Consider the following 19,177-nt stretch of genomic DNA (forward strand, 5'->3'; position numbering starts at 1 on the left):
ATTCAGTTTGAAGAAGGATTATGGACAGCAGCAAAAGCATGGTGTCAAGTATCAGGGGGTAGCAGTGTTAGTCTGTATCTTCAAAAACAACAAGGAGTCTGGTGGCACCTTAAAGACTAACAGATTTATTTGGGCATAAGCTTTTGTGGGTAAAAACCTCACTTCTTCGGATGCATGGAGTGAAAGTTACAGAGCATGGGGCATTCGAGATAAACCAACTGCAATAATAAAAGCTACGTACAAAGACTCCTGCGGTGCCATAAGAATTGGTGGGAAATTAAGCAACTGGTTCAACTCAAAGTGGACAGGCCGGGGTTAAAACCCTTCCTCTCATTCACAGCCCTGGCATGCGCTTCCTCCCGAGGACATGCCCCCGGGAGACGCGAGGACGGTGACTGGGCACCAGGGAAGGCGGTGAGAAGAGCGCGGGGTGGTTTTGGTTGCGTGGCTGCGCCCAGGCGCGAGGCCCGTCTCCGAGCCGGGCTGTAACGGGTAGGGTGACCAGACAGCCAATGTGAAAAATCGGGATGGGGGTGGGGGGTAATAGGAGCCTATATAAGAAAAAGACCTAAAAATCGGGACTGTCCCTATAAAATCGGGACATCTGGTCACCCTAGTAACGGGCCGGTGGCTGGGACACCTGCTTCCCGCTAGGGGAACCAAACGTGACTAAATCCCTGGACTGGCAACAGCTCCAGGTGCGGCCTATGCCCCGGAAGGGGAAACCGCAGCCTCGTCCTGAGACACGATACGTTCCGGTGAGCGGCCACTAGGCCCGGTAGGTAGAGAAGCCGTAAAGGGTTTTTTTGTGCGCAGGCGCAATAAGGCCTACCGCAAAGGGGGGCCGGTGAGTGGGACAGGCGCGCGAGCAGGAGGGGCGTGGCTACCCCCGCGCGAGGGGCGGTACGCGGAAGCGCCGGCGCGGCCGCGTTCCGCTGCCCCCTCAGATGCTCCGCTCCTGGTACCTGCTGTGCTGCCTCTGGGCCCTGCACCTGCCGGGCGCTGGGGAGGGGGCGGCGGCGGAGCGCGAGATAGACACCGCCCACTACCGGTGAGCACAGGGCAGCTCGGTTCCCCGCACGCCCCCACCTCCCGGCCGGGAGCGGCCCCCTCAGCCTGGCAGCGGCCGGCTCCGGTCCACGCCGGACCGGGTTCAGTCCGGCCCCGCTCTGGGCCAGGCTCGCGGCGGCGGCTGGGGCCAGGGGGCGAGTCCCACCCAGGCTTGTGGAAGGGGCCGCGCCGCGCAGCTGGGCGCTTAGCGGAGACCCGGCTCCGCCCGCGCGCCTTTCCCAGCCGTTGCTAACCGCAGCCCCGACGTGCTGCTGCCAAGCGGTCCGGGCAGTGCGGCCACACCGCTGCCGGCCCGGCCAGCGCGCAGCGACCCGGGCGGGGGGTCCGGTGAGCAGGGGAACCCAAGGGCCAGTTCGGCGGAGCCAGGCACAAACTCCTCGCGTGCCGATAGATCGGTAGCAATGTCAGTCTCCAATGTCCCCTCTGTCCCCAGGGAGCGAGTCAAGTCCATGTTTTACCACGCCTACAACAACTACCTGGAAAACGCTTTTCCCTATGATGAACTGCGGCCTCTGACGTGTGATGGACAGGACACCTGGGGAAGGTACCAGGGAGGGTTAATGTTCCCTATGAGCTTGTTCATCTGTTGTGTCCGGGGTGTTGGTGTTTCCTAACCTCTCACTAGACTTAAGAATGTAAAAGACCTTCATCTTTAGCTCTGATGACTGTGGGGCACTGTCATGGTCTCCGCTGTATCTGTGTCAAGCCATTTGGTAACGGTGGAGTCTCAAACTGCATTCACTTGAATCGTATAAGTTGGAGAAGGAGAAAATCAATTGGATCACGCAAGCCAGGCACCTGCCAGTAAAAGAGAACTGTATAAGAGAGACGGGGTGGGTAAGGTAATATATTTTATTGTCTCTCTAATATCCTGGGACCAACGCAGCTAAAACAACTCTGTAAATAAGAAAGAATAAGATGATTATGTCAAGAAATCTTATTGGGAGGTATTTTCCCGCTAAGGCGGCAGGTATTGCTGTTGGAATAAAGTATATTTTTGTTCTTAGTGCCACCTGTTGCCTGGCCCTGCAGTAGAGTCATCATTTTGTGTTGATGGTATTAATGGCAATGGTTGTGCTCTGACAGATTCAGCCGGATGATTTCATGCCTATCTCAAACAGATGCCATGTGGGTAGAATTCCCAATCTTCTCTATACACAGCTTAGGGGTCTCAGGTTGGCTCATGCTGTTGCCTCTCAGTAGCTGGAGTTGTAGTTAGACTTTTTATTTGTTTTTGCTGTTCAATATCCAAGCGTTATATTTGTTCCTGTCTGTCACCTTGGCTGCTACTTATCTCATTGGCATTTCCTCACAGTGCCTTCTGTTCTCTTTCAGTTTTTCTCTCACGTTGATTGATGCTTTGGACACTCTACTAGTAAGTACCTCACTCAATTACAGCCTTTTCTTGTTAATTTCCCTCTGTTTTATTCAGGGCTTTGGAGCAGAGCCCGGAGCTGGAGCGCGAAGCAGCTCCAGAGCAGTGGCGCTGCAGGTTTTTGCCTGGAGCTGGAGCGGAGCCGGAGCACAGCTCCAAAGCCCTGGTTTTATTTCGTACAATGTTACTTTCTGCACTTCTTAAACATCCTGCATTAGAGGACTAGATTTACCTCTGCTCCTCTCAGGTGCTCTTCACCTACTTGTGAGAGTAACTTATTAACTGAGCGAGGGAGAGCCTGCGCTGACTTTACTCCACTGAGATGCAGGTGCCTGGAGTTCCCAGCCTCTGACACCTTCTAAATATGCCATAAGGACCCAGAATGAGGGCGGAAAGTTTTGAAGTCAAGTAGGAATCATTCTTAGTGTCTTCCATAACCGCCGTTTCATGAGTCAGCAGCTTGAGCTCCCAGCTAGTCACTGGCAGCGAGTTGTATGGGCCTGTGGTACCTGGGCTCCAGCAAATTCAGGGCCCGGGGAGCCTGGCTCCACTAATGTTTGGGACCAGGTCTGTCCCCCGGCCCCGCCTGCTGCCCCCACGCACCTCCCTTGAGCGGCCCTACCTGCCCTGGGCAGCGGGCAGCTGCCCCCTGCAGCTCCGCACTGTGCTCCCTCGGCCGCTGCCAGCTACAAGGGAGCGGCACTGAGGGCAAGTTGAGGCGGCTGCTATGCCGGAGGAGGCGCATGGCCCCGCCCCCTGCAGGAAACTCCAAGTCGTCTCCAAGGTGGGTGGGAAGGCTAGTCTAGCTGGATCTCCTGAGCAGCAACCTGGGGGGGGGGGGGGGGGGATGGGGAGCCGGGGGGGCCCCCCCCCCCCCCCCCCCCCCCCCCCCCCCGGAGCGCCCTGCTGCTGGCAGGGAGAGGGCTGGGTGGAGTCCTCTCTGGCCCCCAGCCCTGGAGAAGCCTGCCTGATACACCCAAAACTCCTCATCCCCAGCCCAGCACCCAAACCCCCTCCTACACCCCAACCCCCTGCCCCAGCCCAGAGCCTGCACCCCTCCTGCACCCAAACTTCCTCCCAGAGCCTTAGGCGGGGGGCAGGACTTGAACCTGTTTGGCACCACCAAAAATTATACAAACCTGCATCCCTGCAGCTAGGGTCAAGTGAAAAAGGTTTAAAACAGCATCTAACCCTACAGTGAAGCTGCTGAGAAGTCTATGTCATGTCATGTGTTCCTTGTCATTGATCCTTTGTTTTCCTGAGTGTAGTCATTTGCTGCCTCATGAGCCTACCTCTCATTTATCCTGATTTCTTTTCCAGATTTTGGGAAATGTTTCAGAGTTCCAGAGGGTTGTCAACGTGCTGCAGGAGGGGGTGGATTTTGATATTGACGTAAATGCGTCTGTCTTTGAAACCAACATCCGAGGTGAGCTGGGTGCTGGAGTAGGGCTTAACTTGGAAGTCGTTTGCGTGTCACAATCAGTCTCTGAATTCATAATTTATATATAGTGCAGAGGAGTAATGCAGAACAACAGTGGGAATTGAATTCTGCTGCATACAAACTAAACAAGGAAAAATACACCTCCCTTCCTTCATAATGCATTACCTCCCAGCCTCCTTTTGAGTGGTTCCAGATGTAAACTATACATACTACAGTTTATGTTCTTGTTCGAGGTTAGTTTTGAGTTTTGGAATTAGAGGTTTCATGCTGAAGTCATAACGTTGCACATCAAATCTGCTGTTGCTTCTAGAATAAGGCTACATCTACACTGGGGGGGGGGGTCGATTTAAGATACGCAAATTCAGCTACGCGAATAGCGTAACTGAATTCGACATATCGCAGCCGACTTACCCCGCTGTAGGGACGGCGGCAAAATCGACCTCTGCGGCTTCCCGTCGACGGCGCTTACTCCCACCTCCGCTGGTGGAGTAAGAGCGTCGATTCGGGGATCGATTGTCGCGTCCCATCGGGACGCGATAAATCGATCCCCGAGAGGTCGATTTCTACCCGCCGATTCAGGCAGGTAGTGTAGACCCAGCCTTAGTTTCTTGTGTCCCTTGAGGCAGACGATGTTCTGGAATGGAGAGTAATTAGTCTTTTTAAGAAACTACGATTAAAATCCTCTTTCTCTTGAAAAAATCATGAGGACCTCTGCCTTCAGTGCTACTTGCGTGTTTTACCCCTTCAATTCCCTCCACCTAAATGACACTTTCAGGGAAGAAAACTGGGTACTATGCTTATTCTCATTCTCCTGCCCAGCACTGTTCTGCTAGTTTCTGCACCCTGGGACAGTTTCTGCTAAAATATTTTACACATTAATAGTTTTTGACCTACACTTGCTGTGTTACACGGTTCTAAACTCATTTAAAATACAAAACAACCTCACCTACTCTTTTCCCTTTCAATTGCCCAGACTTTGTTCTCCTGATGTCATAGTCCCAGTAGTTTTTCAGTTGTCTATAGAGTAGTACAGATAAATGGGCATAGGTAAGATCTGCTGTTTCTAATGCAATGAAGTAGAAGTGCTTCCAGTTCTTTTTGACAGTTTACTAAGAAGCAAGACTACAACTTTTTTCTTTGCAAAGCATCTTTGATTAGCACCTTTTTAGATACTAGAGATGAGCTATCTGTCTTCCCCTGCCCACCCACAACTTCCTAGTTACGCAATCAAATGCTGCTGATTTGGGGGTTTTGTGGGCAAAACTATCAGTTCATTCCTCCCTGTACTTCCGAATGAGCCCCTCGCTTTGCACTGTTCCAGTGGTCGGTGGTCTCCTGTCTGCTCACTTGCTGTCTAAGAAGGCTGGTGTTGAAGTGGAAGCAGGATGGCCCTGCTCGGGGCCTCTTCTGAGGATGGCGGAAGAAGCTGCTCGTAAACTCCTACCAGGTGAGAACCTTTCCAAAGCTGCAGATCTAACTTCTCTCTGCACTCTTCTGCGTAGTACATGCTGAGTTAACTGGCCAGTAGTAATACAAGTGGCATCACTTCAACATCTACAATAGTCCCCAGATCACTGGAATCCTAGGGGAAGCCTAACTAGCTGTATTAACCAGCCATATTTTTGTCAGTGTTGCACTGATGTACAGGTATTTTGGTGTTACTGAAGTCTGGGGAATGAGTCTAGGCTCAAATACATCCTTTACAATCCACATGGAAATCTCTGAAGCTTCTAAAGCAGCTGTGGGATGGTTGTTGGAAGCAGAATGCAGGACTCTGGGTCACTTGAGACAAAATATCATAGATGATGTGTGTTCTTCTGAAATGACAGTATTAGGTATATGTAATGCCTGCGGGAAACACCCAGAATGTGGTGTTATCAGTCACATGAGCGTACACCATCATGTATATTAGTTACTTCAAGCAAAAAAAGTTAAAAGAACATTAAGGTGGTCAAGTGATGGTCTCTAGAGACAGAAAATGTGCAAACTCAACTCTGCCCCATTTTGGGCTTCCATTAGGATACACAGTCCGAGAATGTGAGTAGTTGCGTTGTTTTTATGTGCCTCATCCAGGGCACAGGTTGGACTGCGCTCAGTTAATGAGGCAGCTGTTTGCATCCTCACAGAAATCCTCCCACTTGTGCAGTGAGGCAGGCGTGCCCTCAAACATTGAATGCTAAGTGCTAGGTCTCCACAATTGATGTCCAGCATTTCTTGTCTAGCCTTCTGGGTTCGCCCTCTCTCCCCCATACTGGGCTATGGTGCCACCTCCCATTTATTTCAGTGCACTTGGGACTATTCCAAACCCTGGTCTCTTGCTGGCGTCCATGCTTGAATGAGAGGCACAGGCAGTAACAGTCAGCCTGTTAAATGTTGTCTGGTGATGGATGCCGAACATTCTCCTGTGAATCACGATTGTGATGTTTCAGCTTTTCAGACCCCAACTGGGATGCCATATGGGACAGTGAACTTGCTGCATGGAGTAAACCCTGGAGAGACCCCGGTTACCTGTACTGCTGGTATTGGTACATTCATAGTGGAATTTGCCACGTTAAGTCATCTTACAGGTGACCTAGTGTTTGAGAATGTGGCCAGAAAAGCCCTTAAGGCCTTGTGGAAAAATCGCTCAGATATTGGATTGGTGAGTGGGGGAAAATGCCCTTCATGTTATGCTTACATCCTTTTTGTAAACAGTGTATGGTACTAGGTAAGCCAGGATAGATAGAGGACGTGTGTTAGCTTTAAATTAGTGATTTCTTATAGTACTACATGAGTATAACTGCAATACCAGTAATAATGCAGTAGGTGGCACATAGCCTACTGTTCCAGAACACCTGTAACTTCAGTTAAAGACCATATCCACCTCAGAAACATTACACAGTTCTTGTATTCCACCCAGAAGAGGCTGGTGGGCAAATATATTTTGGTTTTCACAGTTTTATATTTTTTTATAACTCAGCTTTCTTTATGATCCCCTGTCATTATTGACTCTCAGCCACCTTAAAATGCTGTTTAGCGCCGCAACTCCAAGTTTAGTCTCTGTCGAAGGGTGATAATTTTATTTTTTTTAAACGGGACCAGTCAGTTCAGATGTTTATGGTTTAGGCTTTGGAGAGGAGGGTTAGAACACAATTTCTCCATACTTTATAAATATAAATATAAATATTTTCTCTTGACACTAACATTTTGTACACAAAACTTGGACGTTTCTGAAGTTTAAAAATGTCTGTCTCCACGTGTGGCTAGACCTCAATGAGGAACTTGGCAAATTTAATGAAAAAAATTATGAACAACTACAAATCTGTTTCTACACATGCACTGTAACAGAGAAAAATCTTTAAGCATATAGTTATGGTCTTGCCCAGCTCCACAATGCTATGCTGTAGAACTCGAGTGCCATAAATAGGTTTTTTCCTTGTATCTAAAGAGTTTTCTAGCTTAAAACCCTCTGGAATTTCAGCAAAATGCAGTTACTCTATTCTGTAGTCCTAGATTTCCGGTCAGATAATACCTAACAAAGCTGCACTTTATGGCATTGTAATTAATAAAATCCTAGGTAAAATTTTATACCAATAAGGCATTAATGTTGCAAATTAAAAATGCAAAGTAATGGTTCCCATAGCATTGTTCATGTCTGCCTATTGACAAACCAGGCATAGATGTGAAATGTAGAAAACAGTTAATTCAACTTGAAGGTTGCAAATTCATAATAAAATCAGGACAGCAATGCTAATGTTGTATTGCTGTATGTGTCTGTATTTTATAAAGTTTGCCAAGTGTTTTGGAATCCGTTTCTTTGAAAACCATTATAGAAAGAGAAGATAGTCCTTGGAATCTAGTATTAACAGGCAAGCTTTGGCTTTTTTTAAAAATCTTCCTTTTCCCACAGGTGGGTAACCACATTGATGTAGTAACTGCCAAATGGGTAGCCCAAGATGCCGGCATCGGGGCAGGGGTAGATTCCTACTTTGAATATCTTGTTAAAGGAGCCATTCTGCTGCATGATGAAGAGCTGATGTCCATGTTCCTAGGTGAGAGCTTTTTTTTCCTGGATGACTGGGCCTTTTTTCACCAGATTGTCCCAAGAGTGTCTCCCTAAGTGGACCTGCTGATATCTGTATGTGCGGAGAGAGGCCCCTGGAAATGTGACCTTAAGCTTCTCCATGGTGCAGACTCACTTCTGAGGCATCTTCAGCTCTGGGTGAAATTCTGGGCTCCCATTGATCTCAGTAGAGCCAGGCTATTACCTGTGTCTTTTTGGAGCTAAATTTCTTTTTCCAACATTTGGTCGGTTCGACTCTTTCTTTTAGCAAGAGGATGCTAAAAGTCTGACAAAACTCCTTTCTAGACTGTTTCCTGTAGTGATGGTTTTTGTTACCAATAAGACCTTTGTGAGTGTTCTGTCTGACAGTTACTGGTCTGGGAGGAATGAATGTTCTTAGTGTTAATTTGACTAAACCACAGTGGAAAAGGGGCTTCTCTTCTGCTATTTAAAAATTCGGTTGTGTTAAATTATTCTTCTCTGCTTCTTTTTAGAATATAACAAAGCCATTGGGAACTACACAAAATTTGATGACTGGTACCTGTGGGTTCAGATGTACAAAGGGACAGTGTCCATGCCTGTCTTTCAGTCCCTGGAGGCCTACTGGCCAGGCTTACAGGTAGGAAGAGAAATAACATACACTAATCTTGTTCCTCCCTGTCTTGAATCCATCTGCACCACAAATACTGTGCCAGGGCATATGATGATAACTTTATCTTCTGTCCTGGTTAAAGCCTGGCTCTGCTCCGTAGTGTAGATGGACTTCATCTCCTGCAGCCTTTGGCAGAGCAGAATTAGACTCCAGTAGAGCTACATACAGAACTATATATTAAATGTGAATGGGGACAGTCATATTGTAACCTGCTTTCCTAACAGTTGTTCTTATGTAGGGGGAGGGGGGGGGCTAAGAAAAGAGACCAAATCCCTTCCCCGTCTCATCCTAACACTTTTCACGTTTGAGTTTATTTCTTGCAATGAGAATTGCTTATTGAGTAGTTCCCACTCCCTAGTGTCCTGTAGTTGACTACACAGTAGCAGCCCCTCTGCTGCTGAAATGAAAGGAACGGTGTCTTGTAAATGAGTCAGGAAAGCTCTAGAATGAATACTCTGAGACCCACATCAGTCAGAAGGGATTAGAAAACTTGGTATGACTTCAGAGATCACGTGGAATAGGATCTAACAGAAAAGTGTCACCTGCTTCCTCTTTAGCTCCAGCTATTCTTAAGGTACCCTGTCTGAATATGACTAGTTATATTTTCAAACTCTGGGAGCAGTCCATTGGCTTCTCATTTAATGACTGTACGAGAGAGGGTTTTTTGTTGGTTTTTTTTTTTTTTTTTGTAGCTAAGTCCTGTGTAGTTTATTCTTTCCTAACTGAATGTTGCTTCACTAGGTGTGTTTTCTTTCCCCAGAGCCTGATAGGGGACATCAATAATGCCATGCGAACATTCCTCAATTATTACACTGTTTGGAAACAGTTTGGTGGGCTGCCTGAGTTTTACAACATTCCCCAGGGCTATACTGTGGAGAAGCGAGAAGGATATCCACTTAGACCTGGTAAACAGAAGCAACAAATAACAAACATGTTGATACTGAATCCTGCTTTTACTCTGGTGTAGTAATTAATGTTACCTAACCTCTAACCTGCAAGGTCTACGCTAGTGCAATAGTAACTTCATTGCCAGTGCACTCCCATTTTCCATTTCCGACAAGACACACATTGTAGAGTCTGACTTTCACTGTAGGTAGAATTAAATTTTAAAGGAGCCTAATCATTGTGCCACTTCTTAAAGGGGCCCTGTCAAATGGATTAGGTCCAAAATGTAGGATTTGTGCTGTTGAAAAAGATGCATCAGGTGTAGTATTGTGTTCTCAAAGTCTGTCAGTAAAAGGCTTTTTAATGTAAATGTTCACTTGCACACATGAATTCTGTACTAGTGTAACTAGAAAGTGAAATTGACTATAAACAGACCAGTCTAGTTTTGCTGAATGAAGTGCATAGAGTAAAGCAGACTTTTGCTATTCCTCCAGTTTTATTAACCTTATTGCAGTTGAGTAACACAAATAAATAATCCCATGATGTAAGATCCTCTCTGAAACTGGAAAATAACATTTCTCCCTCGTTCCTTTGTCCTTTTCTGTTCCACAACCATTGACTTCCCTTTTCCCTGTTTCTTACAACACACATGATTCTACTTGGTTTACTTGTGCACTTGCATCATGTAGGTCTGCGAATGGGTTTGTTAATTTGAGTTCCCTGAACAGCTGTTACAGCAGCATAACAACGTTCTCCATGTGGCATGTAAACTGGACTTTTTTACCAAAAATTCTAAGCAATGCTCATTTTCTTAGCATGTATTATAGCATCACAGTAGCAATGTTTCTAGAGTAAGGAAAAGAGAAGGTGCGCCTGATATCTGCTGTGGGTGTTTCCATATTGCCCATCACTGTATCTAAACATCGGGAAACCCTATCTTTCAGTAGCTTATAAAATAATATACAACTTTTTTTTATGGGGCTGAAATTTCTGAGGCAGAATTGCAGTCTAAAAGCAATTTTCTAAATTTAGGTTTTTTTAGGGAAGGTTTAATTTTAAAATATTTTTTTAACTTCACTTCATTCCCATCCCCCAAATGTGAGGCAGGGAATGCATAGTTAACATGTCATCTCAGTTCAAACTATTTAATTTCAGATTTGGCTTGTCCTCTGGGAAGATGGGTGCCTATGGTGTGAGCCAGAGGCAATATATAGGGCTAATTGATCTGATCCTCTTGAATTGTATTGGTGAATCTATGCAAATTGCAGTGGTGTCTTCTGTGCACTATAACAAGGTCTTTGCTGCTGGATTTTGCAGAGCTGATCGAGAGTGCCATGTATCTGTACCGTGCCACACGAGATCCCACCCTCTTAGAACTGGGGAGAGATGCTGTGGAGTCCATAGAGAAAATCAGTAAGGTGGAGTGTGGATTTGCAACAGTAAGTGTCTGCTGAAAACCAGCTTTCAGCCAGCAAGTGTTGGTCTCTTGATCGTTTGCCAAAGAGGGTGATGTTTGTAGACTGGCTGATCACTTGAGGGGAGGGGAGGTTTTCTTGTTTTTTAAAGACAAATCAAACAGTTCCTTGTAAAACTCAATTTTGTAACCCTGGTCATGCTTCAGGGAGTAACTCCACTGCCAGAGCAGTAAGGGAGTTAGAGCCATGTTGTGCCCTGCTACTGTTTGGGTACCCAGAGCTGGGGATGGCACAAAAAGCCTCAGCCCAGGGACTGCTTCCTCTTAGTGCCTCTGTGGGTGCAAGGGGTTGGGGAGAAGGCAGAGCCAGGGCATGTTCCTGCTGCATGCTATGGACCTGTAGGGCACTGCACGTCTCAGCGATCTGCTGGAATGGTGCAGCTCTGCATTGCCCCGATCAGATACAACTGAGCCTGTACGAGTGATTTCTTTACACTTCTCTAACACCTGCCATTCAAGGATCTCGCACTGTCGCAATGAATCGTTAATGCACAAACACTGAGAATTCAACCTCACAACTCTGACATAGATAAGTCCCCATTTTATAGTTTGGGAAATGGTGGGTAAGTCGCTTCATGTCACTAAGTGACATAGGAAATCCTTAGCATAGAACTCCTCTCTCCTGATTCCCAGTCTCTTGCTCTAATTGCTAGACAGTTCAGCTGGATAAAACAGCCAAAAAGAAACTGTTAGAAGTAATTAATCTTAAATGTCGTGCACCATCAAGCCAAGTGGCAACTCCTCTGGGTAAGGATCGGCAGTGGACTGGTGCGTCCATGTATTGCTTAGCTGTAAAGAGGAATTCCAAACTGACTGTTTTCCCAAGTTCATGACATCTAGGAGCACTCTGTGAGGTTCTGGGTTCAGGATAGATGTAATCCACTTGATCTGCTCTCTTACAGATCAAAGACCTGAGGGATCACCGACTGGATAATCGCATGGAATCCTTCTTCTTGGCTGAAACAGTGAAATATTTGTATCTGCTGTTTGACCCAGATAACTTTATTCACAATGATGGGTCAGCCTTTGATGTGGTGCCCATGCCTTATGGGGAATGCATCCTTGGTGCTGGCGGATACGTCTTCAATACCGAAGCTCACCCCATAGACCCTGCTGCCCTGCACTGTTGTAGGAAACAGAAGGAAGAGCAGTGGGAGGTGGAAGACTTAATGAGAGAGTTTTACTTTCTGAAGAGAAGCAAAAAGTCCACGTTCAAGAGAACTGCAGACCATAGTGGGAGGGAAAGCCAGACAGCATCTGCAGATGCTTCCTCAGAGAGCAGCAGGGGGGAAATGAACCCAGAGAAGAACACCAAAAGGAGAATCCCTCTCCTGAGCTGCCCTAATCAGCCCTTTACCTCCAAACTTTCAGTTCTGGGACAGGTTTTTCTAGACGACACGTGACTCTACTTCACTACGAGTCCAAGTTGTTGAAGTTAATAAATCTGCTTGGAGTTGCACTCTGTGGACTTTTTTATTCTGTGAGAAATATTTTTCAGTGGTTGAAAAAAGTGCACAATAGAATTTCCACTGTTATGTAAAATATCCTTCTATTAGATCCCCTTGCACTCTCACCTTCTGTATTGTGTGAATCAGGGCTACTGTTACATTTGTTAACACAGCTCAAAGGTTATACCAGAATGAGTCACCAGTTTGGAAAGCAGAAATCTCTGAGAAGGAAGAGCCTGCAGCCTGTGACTTTTGCTGTTTCATTTGCTGCTGTGTTAAATGTTCTGAGGCCATTTAAAATCTCGACCATATGCAGAGTTTACAGTGCCTCCTGCTTAAGAAAAGAAGGAAATTGAGTTACCTGGCTGTAGCAACATGAGAACAGAAGCTAATTACTAGCAGTGACTTCTCTTACTCCATAAATTGCAGATTTGCTCTCTGATTAGCCTTAAATTTTACTGCTGGTCCCAGGGGATCACGTGGGCACAGTTTGAACACCCAGAACGCCCAGAGATGGAATAGTTCATGGGCAACCTCTATTCCAAGTAACAGGTTTTCAGTTCCATGCTTGGCTGTTGGACAAATGAACTGTACATCTGTTAGTGGGGAGGAAACCAACATGGAAGGGTCTGTCAAGTGTCAGGAAACGAATTCATTTGTGTCATGGAATGTGTGATGAGAAATTTTCTCTTACATCTAGCATTAGTGCTGGTTGGTACCCTATGAGTGACGCTGTCCCTTAGGAGGCTGGCTGACTGATTGCTGGGTGGATGTCACCTGGAAGCTGATTAAATTTCTGTAGTTTTCTGGGGCCTGTGACGTGGGGAAGGAGGGACTTTGTGCTGGGAATTATAAACCCTTTTAACCCTAAGGGGTGAGGCTTGACTGACTCCCGAAGCATTCTGCCTGCCTCTGCTCTGAAAAATCCTTCCTCCTTCCCTGCCTTCAATGCCTAAGGTGACCCATCTCCCTCTAACTGCTGCATGGACCTTCTTGTTGGGAGCTAATGGGGCAGTCAGCAGGAATCCACGCAGCATGAGGTAGCCAGCCCAGTGGTAGGGCAGGGGTAGTGTGGGGTGGGGAGATAGGACAAAAGCCAGGGAAAGATACCGATTTTGTTCAGAGTGAGGTATAGAATACTCCAGCCCCTCAATACAGAGGAGAGGCTGAATGGACATGTAACTCCTCTAAAAGTGGGGGAGGATGGGTTCCTAATGGCCCCATTCTTTTAAAGTGAAGTCGAACCATGTTGTTTCCTTTTTTTAATAGTGAAAAGCCTTGCTCCTGAATGAACAGGCCGTTGGCGGGATCTGACAACACCCGCCACTCTGTGAGAGTTACAGGAATTATAAAGAACCCTGACCCTTCTGCTTCAGTAGGGGAGATGATCTTCCAGGGCCCCCTGGGGAGTCTGTCCCCACTTCTATCAGGGCAGCCAGGAGCATTGCAAGAGTTTCATTTTGTAGCAGGAAGCAAACTGCCCAAGGCTGGAGATGGCATAGCCTGATGGTTTGATTCCATATAGCCATTCCTAGCTTCCCTTCTCCCTCTCTTTGCATGTGCAATACATCTGTTCTTGCTTGGGATAGCAGAAGCTGACCAAGCAGGGGCTCTCCTTGCTCATTTTTATGCCAATAGTGCCCCAAGGTGTTAAGTAGAATGGGGGCCTCAGTGTGGCCATTGGTCTATAACTTTTACCTGTTTTAGAAATTGACCATGGCCAAGTTATTTTCAATAAAGAATATTGTACAGGTGCAAGAGAACCAGACAACCTAGATTAGTTTAAACTAAAAAGGCCACAATTGATATAATCCAAGGACTGTTGAAATTATGCTCATTAAAAGCAAATGATGTGGAGCCAGAAGTTAGTTAGTTGAAATTGGCATGTTGCATATTAGGCCAAATTGGTGGATTAAACCATGAGAAGGGGATGGGCTATTCCACCACCAGTCCCTTTTTTTTTTTTTGGTCCTTGAAGAAAGACATGTTGGCGGAGGGGAGATACAGGAAAAACAATCAAAAGCTACTGGAGGTGCTTCACCATCATGGCTGCCACGCCCACCATCTCCTGGGCCTTCAGCATCCTGATCCCGAGGGATGTTCTGACCAGACTGGACCAGAGAGAAGGACCCCAATGACATTGCCACCTGTACTGGCTCCAGCAGAATCCCAGACACCAGCTGGGATGAAATGGGATCGGACTTTAACCGCATCAACAGCTCCAGCTCATCTCAACTAACTTCTTCTCTTTCCCCAAAAGGACAGTTATTACCATCTGATACCCTTTAAGAGACTGTCAGACAAGGGTGTTTTCCTTCTAAAAACTCTCCAGCGTAAGGGAAAGGATGTTGTTAAAATGAAAGGCTTACTTAATGCTTTACATTCCAAATACTGTAACTGTCCTCCTTTATCTATAAGATTCAAATGATTTTTACTGACATGTTTACCATGATACTAGGCAGGCTACGGTCTCTGTACACCAAGTCCCAAACCTTGTTTAATGTTGGACAGTAACTAGATTATGTTAACATAGGGGTTTCTAAACTTTTTGCCAGCATAACCCCATTTTGAGACTTACTGTCTCATGTGCCCCCAGATGACATCATAGCAACCAAGGAATTTACACAAGTACATTATTTAATGCTCTCTAATGTGACACGTGGGTGTGTGTGTTACAACACAGCTTCCCGCAGTCTGGCAGCATGGTAGAAATTGCACATCTAATCTCCAGTTGTGACATCCACAGTAGATCAACCCTGAGACTTGATGGACACAAGCACTGAACCCAGCTTCACACAAATACAGGCTTGCGAATGGCACCATCAGTTTGAAAGTGCAGGATATTCATTCTTGTGACAGTGAGCCAAACTCCTGGAGAGAAAGTTGAGCATATGTTTCTTGCAAGAATCTATCATAGGAAATTTCAGTGAGCTGTTCAATTTCAGCTGCTGGCAACTTCCTGGCATCAGACTTGCACTGAAAAGGGTTTTGTCACATCCAGGTCGGGGTGGAAAGGATGTAAACTGTTCCTCTGGGCGCCTGAGATGCTCAGTCATCACCTGAATAATTTCATTGTCAGCCAGGAACTTACAAAGCTGAAGGAAGGACTCATAGTTCATCTTCAATAGATTATACTTCCAGAAAACAATTCATGAATCCTGTGATTTTGATTGACTCAACTGAAGGATGGAGGGGGGGGGTTCTTGCCTTGCAGACCTGTATTCAGTTCATTCAGATTCCCAAATACATCTGTGACAGAGGCAAGATGGCACCTCTTCCTCTGGGCACACAGAAAATCAACGCATTCTCTCTGTTAGCAGTCCATTGCACAGACACGCAGCTCATCTCTCCATTCAGAAAATCGGCCCAGCACTTTTCATGTTGAGAGTTAACAAGCTTCAGTGTGGAACAGCAACACAGCATGATTGGACCCCAGGTCTTCACAGAGTTTTGCAAAGAGACCGTGCAAGGAGACAGAACAGAATGTCTTCGAGAACTGCACCGTAGGTGTGAGGTCGCACTGTATGTGCGAGGTCACACTGTGAGAAGGTTGCTATTTTGGTCTACAGCCTGGTGGCCAGATTACGCTGGGTGGGGGCTACCATTTTGTAGGTCAAACTGGCAGCCTCCTGGTGTGGCATTTGTGGAGCAGATCTGGACATGGGAGGGACGGGGGACAGGTGCCATCATCTTGCAGGCCAAATCTGGCCCATTGGACCCATGACCCCATCTGCTGGTGACACAACCCCATTTGGGGTCACACCCCACAGTTTGGGAACTGCTTGTTAACACCTTTGTCCCATATATTCCATCAAACTCCATGTCAGAGCCCCCAGGGTGGGGTACAAATGCATATGAAGATATATTCTCTGGCCTGAGAATCAGTGCTTTGGTGCCTTGAGTGTGAGGTTGCACCTGCTGACTCACTCAGCAAACACAAAGGCATGCTTTTCTCTGCTATAAAGTTTCTCCACTCATGAGTGTGTTGTAGCTTAGTCAATTCTCTGCCCTCTTTGGTGACTGTACAAAGTGCTCTTACCAGAACCACTTGTAAAGACTAAAAAAGGAGACTTATGAATAGAGAGCAAAGGAATTGCATGTGATCTGCCTTCACACCAAGCCAGCTGGAACAGGTATAAACAAGACTGTAATCAATGGGGGAGGCTCCAAATTGATTTTTGTCATGCTAATTTTCATCCCAGCAAGACTGCCTGACTGCAGCCCAGGAGGAGTGGGACTTGTATGGGAACATCTCTGAGCTATATACTGGATTACACAAATTAGATGACATATGGAGGAAACTCAGATCTTCCCGTGCATGTCAAGCCACTGATTGCACCATGGCTACTCCCTGTGCCTCCCATAATGCTCCTTTTCCTGGAGTCATTCCAGAATGCAGCATGTGCAGCCCAGGTGTGGGAGAAGGACATGTGGGCTTTGGTTTTTCAGTCTTTGCTTCCACTAACATCCTCTTTTCCAGCTGCTAAAGCACCAGCCATGGCTCTAGCGCATGGGGCAGTGAATGCTGTTACCACCTTGGCCTGTGGAGGAGGGGTTGTGGGGTTTTGGCAGGCCTCATAGGTCTTGTCTGTTACTGAATGAGAGTCAGAGTATGTCTACACTACGAAATTAGGTTGAATTTATAGAAGCCGGTTTTATAGAAATTGGTTGTATACAGCCGATTCTGTGTGTCCCCACATAAAATGCTCTAAGTGCTCTAGTCACCGGACCGCGTCCACAGTACCGAGGCTAGCGTCGACTTCTGGAGCATTGCACTATGGGTAGCTATCCCACAGTTCCCGCAGTCTCCGCCGCTCATTGGAATTCTGGGTTGAGATCCCAATGCCTGAATGATGCAAAACAGTGTCGCAGGGGGTTCTGGGTACATGTCGTCAGCCCCCTCCCCCTCCGTCAGAGCACCGGCAGACAATAGATTTGCGCCTTTTTACCTGGATTACCTGTGCAGACAACATACCACGGCAAGCATGGAGCCCGCTCAGATCAGCTCACCGTCACCATATGTGATCTGGGTGCCGGCAGACGTACTGCATTGCTACACAGCAGCAGCAGCTAACTGCCTTTTGGTAGTAGACGGTGCAGCATGACTGGTAGCCGTAGGGCTGCATTGCACCAGCCCCTTGCCTTTTGGTAGAAGATGGTATATTACGATTGGTATCTGTTGTCATCATACTGCAATGGCTGTCAATCATGGGCACCTGGGCAGACATGCAACTGTCTCGATGATGATGGCTATCAGTCGTAGCATGCTATTTTCTGCCAATCGCCCAGTATTTTCTGCTAAGCACCCAGAAGAGGCCGAGGGCGATCTGGGTGCTGGCAGAGGTGGGGCTGCATTGCTACACAGCAGCAGCACCTTGCCTTTTGACAGAAGATGGTATATTACGACTGGTATCCGTCGTCGTCGTACTGCAGTGGCTATCAGTCATGTTGCACCGTCGGCTGCCAGCTTAAGATGTAAAAAATAGATTTTTTTCTGTATTCATTTGCTTCCCCTCCCTCTGTGAAATCAACAGCCTGCTAAACCCAGGGTTTTGAGTTTAATCCTTGGGGGGGCCATTCTGTGTGACAGTGGTTTGTGTTTCTCCCTGATGCACAGCCACCTTTCTTGATTTTAATTCCCTGTACCTGTACGCCATGTTGTCACTCGGCCCTCCCTCCTTCTCCTGGTCCTTTAGATACTAGTTTCGCGCCTTTTTTCAGACCAGGCACCATAGCTAGCACTGGGATCATGGAGCCCGCTCAGATCACCGCGGCAATTATGAGCACTATGAACACCACGCGCATTGTCCTGGAGTATGTGCAGAGCCAGGACATGCCAAAGCGAAACCCGGACCAGCCGAGGAGGCGATTGCAGCGCGGCGACGAGAGTGATGAGGAAATTGACATGGACATAGACCTCTCACAAGGCACAGGCCCCAGCAATGTGGAAATCATGGTGTTACTGGAGTAGGTTCATGCCGTGGAATGCCGATTCTGGGCACGGGAAACAAACACAGACGGTGGGACCGCATCGTGCTGCAGGTGTGGGACGATTCCCAGTGGCTGCGAAACTTTCGCATGCGTAAGGGCACTTTCATGGAACTTTGTGACTTGCTTTCCCCAGCCCTGAAGCGCCAGAATACCAGGATGAGAGCAGCCCTCACAGTTGAGAAGTGAGTGGCGATAGCCCTGTGGAAGCTTGCAATGCCAGACAGCTACCTGTCAGTCGGGAATCAATTTGGAGTGGGCAAATCTACTGTGGGGGCTGCTGTGATCCAAGTTGCCAGGGCAATGAAAGACCTGGTGATATCAGGGGTAGTGACTCTGTGAAACGTGCAGGCCATAGTGGATGGCTTTGCTGCAATGGGATTCCCAAACGGTGGTGGGGCCATAGACGGAACCCATATCCCTATCTTGGCACCGGAGCACCAAGCCACCGAGTACATAAACCGCAAGGGGTACTTTTCAATGCTGCTGCAAGCCCTGATGGATCACAAGGGACGTTTCACCAACATCAACGTGGGATGGCCGGGAAAGGTACATGATGCTCGCGTCTTCAGGCACTCTGCTCTGTTTCGAAAGCTGGAGGAAGGGACTTTCTTCCCGGACCAGAAAGTAACCATTGGGGATGTTGAAATGCCTATCGTGATCCTTGGGGACCCAGCCTACCCCTTAATGCCCTGGCTCATGAAGCCGTACACAGGCAGCCTGGACAGGAGTCAGGACCTGTTCAACTACAGGCTGAGCAAGTGCCGAATGGTGGTGGAATGTGCATTTGGACGTTTAAAA

General features: G+C 47.2%; 1 protein-coding gene across 2 annotated transcripts; it reads left to right on the forward strand.

Moving 5' to 3' along the window:
* The first annotated feature begins 652 nt into the window (after positions 1–652).
* On the forward strand, positions 653–14,779 carry LOC117885866 (ER degradation-enhancing alpha-mannosidase-like protein 2). 2 transcript variants are annotated; one of them, XM_034787389.1, is made up of 11 exons: positions 653–778; positions 1,505–1,615; positions 2,407–2,446; positions 3,767–3,872; positions 5,209–5,334; positions 6,317–6,528; positions 7,777–7,918; positions 8,424–8,548; positions 9,342–9,486; positions 10,784–10,905; positions 11,843–14,779. In XM_034787389.1, the coding sequence occupies exons 2-11, from the start codon at positions 1,521–1,523 to the stop codon at positions 12,341–12,343; spliced, it is 1,614 nt and encodes a 537-aa protein (XP_034643280.1). In that variant the 5' UTR covers positions 653–778; positions 1,505–1,520; the 3' UTR covers positions 12,344–14,779. The 2 variants fall into 2 exon arrangements, with proteins under 2 accessions (XP_034643280.1, XP_034643279.1); XM_034787388.1 differs by lacking the exon at positions 653–778 and adding an exon at positions 883–1,051.
* Positions 14,780–19,177: the final 4,398 nt, after the last annotated feature.

This window comes from Trachemys scripta, chromosome 12 (assembly GCF_013100865.1).
Source record: "Trachemys scripta elegans isolate TJP31775 chromosome 12, CAS_Tse_1.0, whole genome shotgun sequence".
Lineage (NCBI taxonomy): Eukaryota > Metazoa > Chordata > Testudines > Emydidae > Trachemys > Trachemys scripta.

Excerpts from the sequence above, each read along its gene's own strand:
- LOC117885866 (XM_034787388.1), top strand. The coding sequence starts at position 948 with ATGCTCCGCTCCTGGTACCTGCTGTGCTGCCTCTGGGCCCTGCACCTG. Across the intron at positions 1,052-1,504 it reads ATAGACACCGCCCACTACCG|GGAGCGAGTCAAGTCCATGT; the intron begins GTGAGCACAGGG and ends CTCTGTCCCCAG. Across the intron at positions 8,549-9,341 it reads CCTACTGGCCAGGCTTACAG|AGCCTGATAGGGGACATCAA; the intron begins GTAGGAAGAGAA and ends TTCTTTCCCCAG.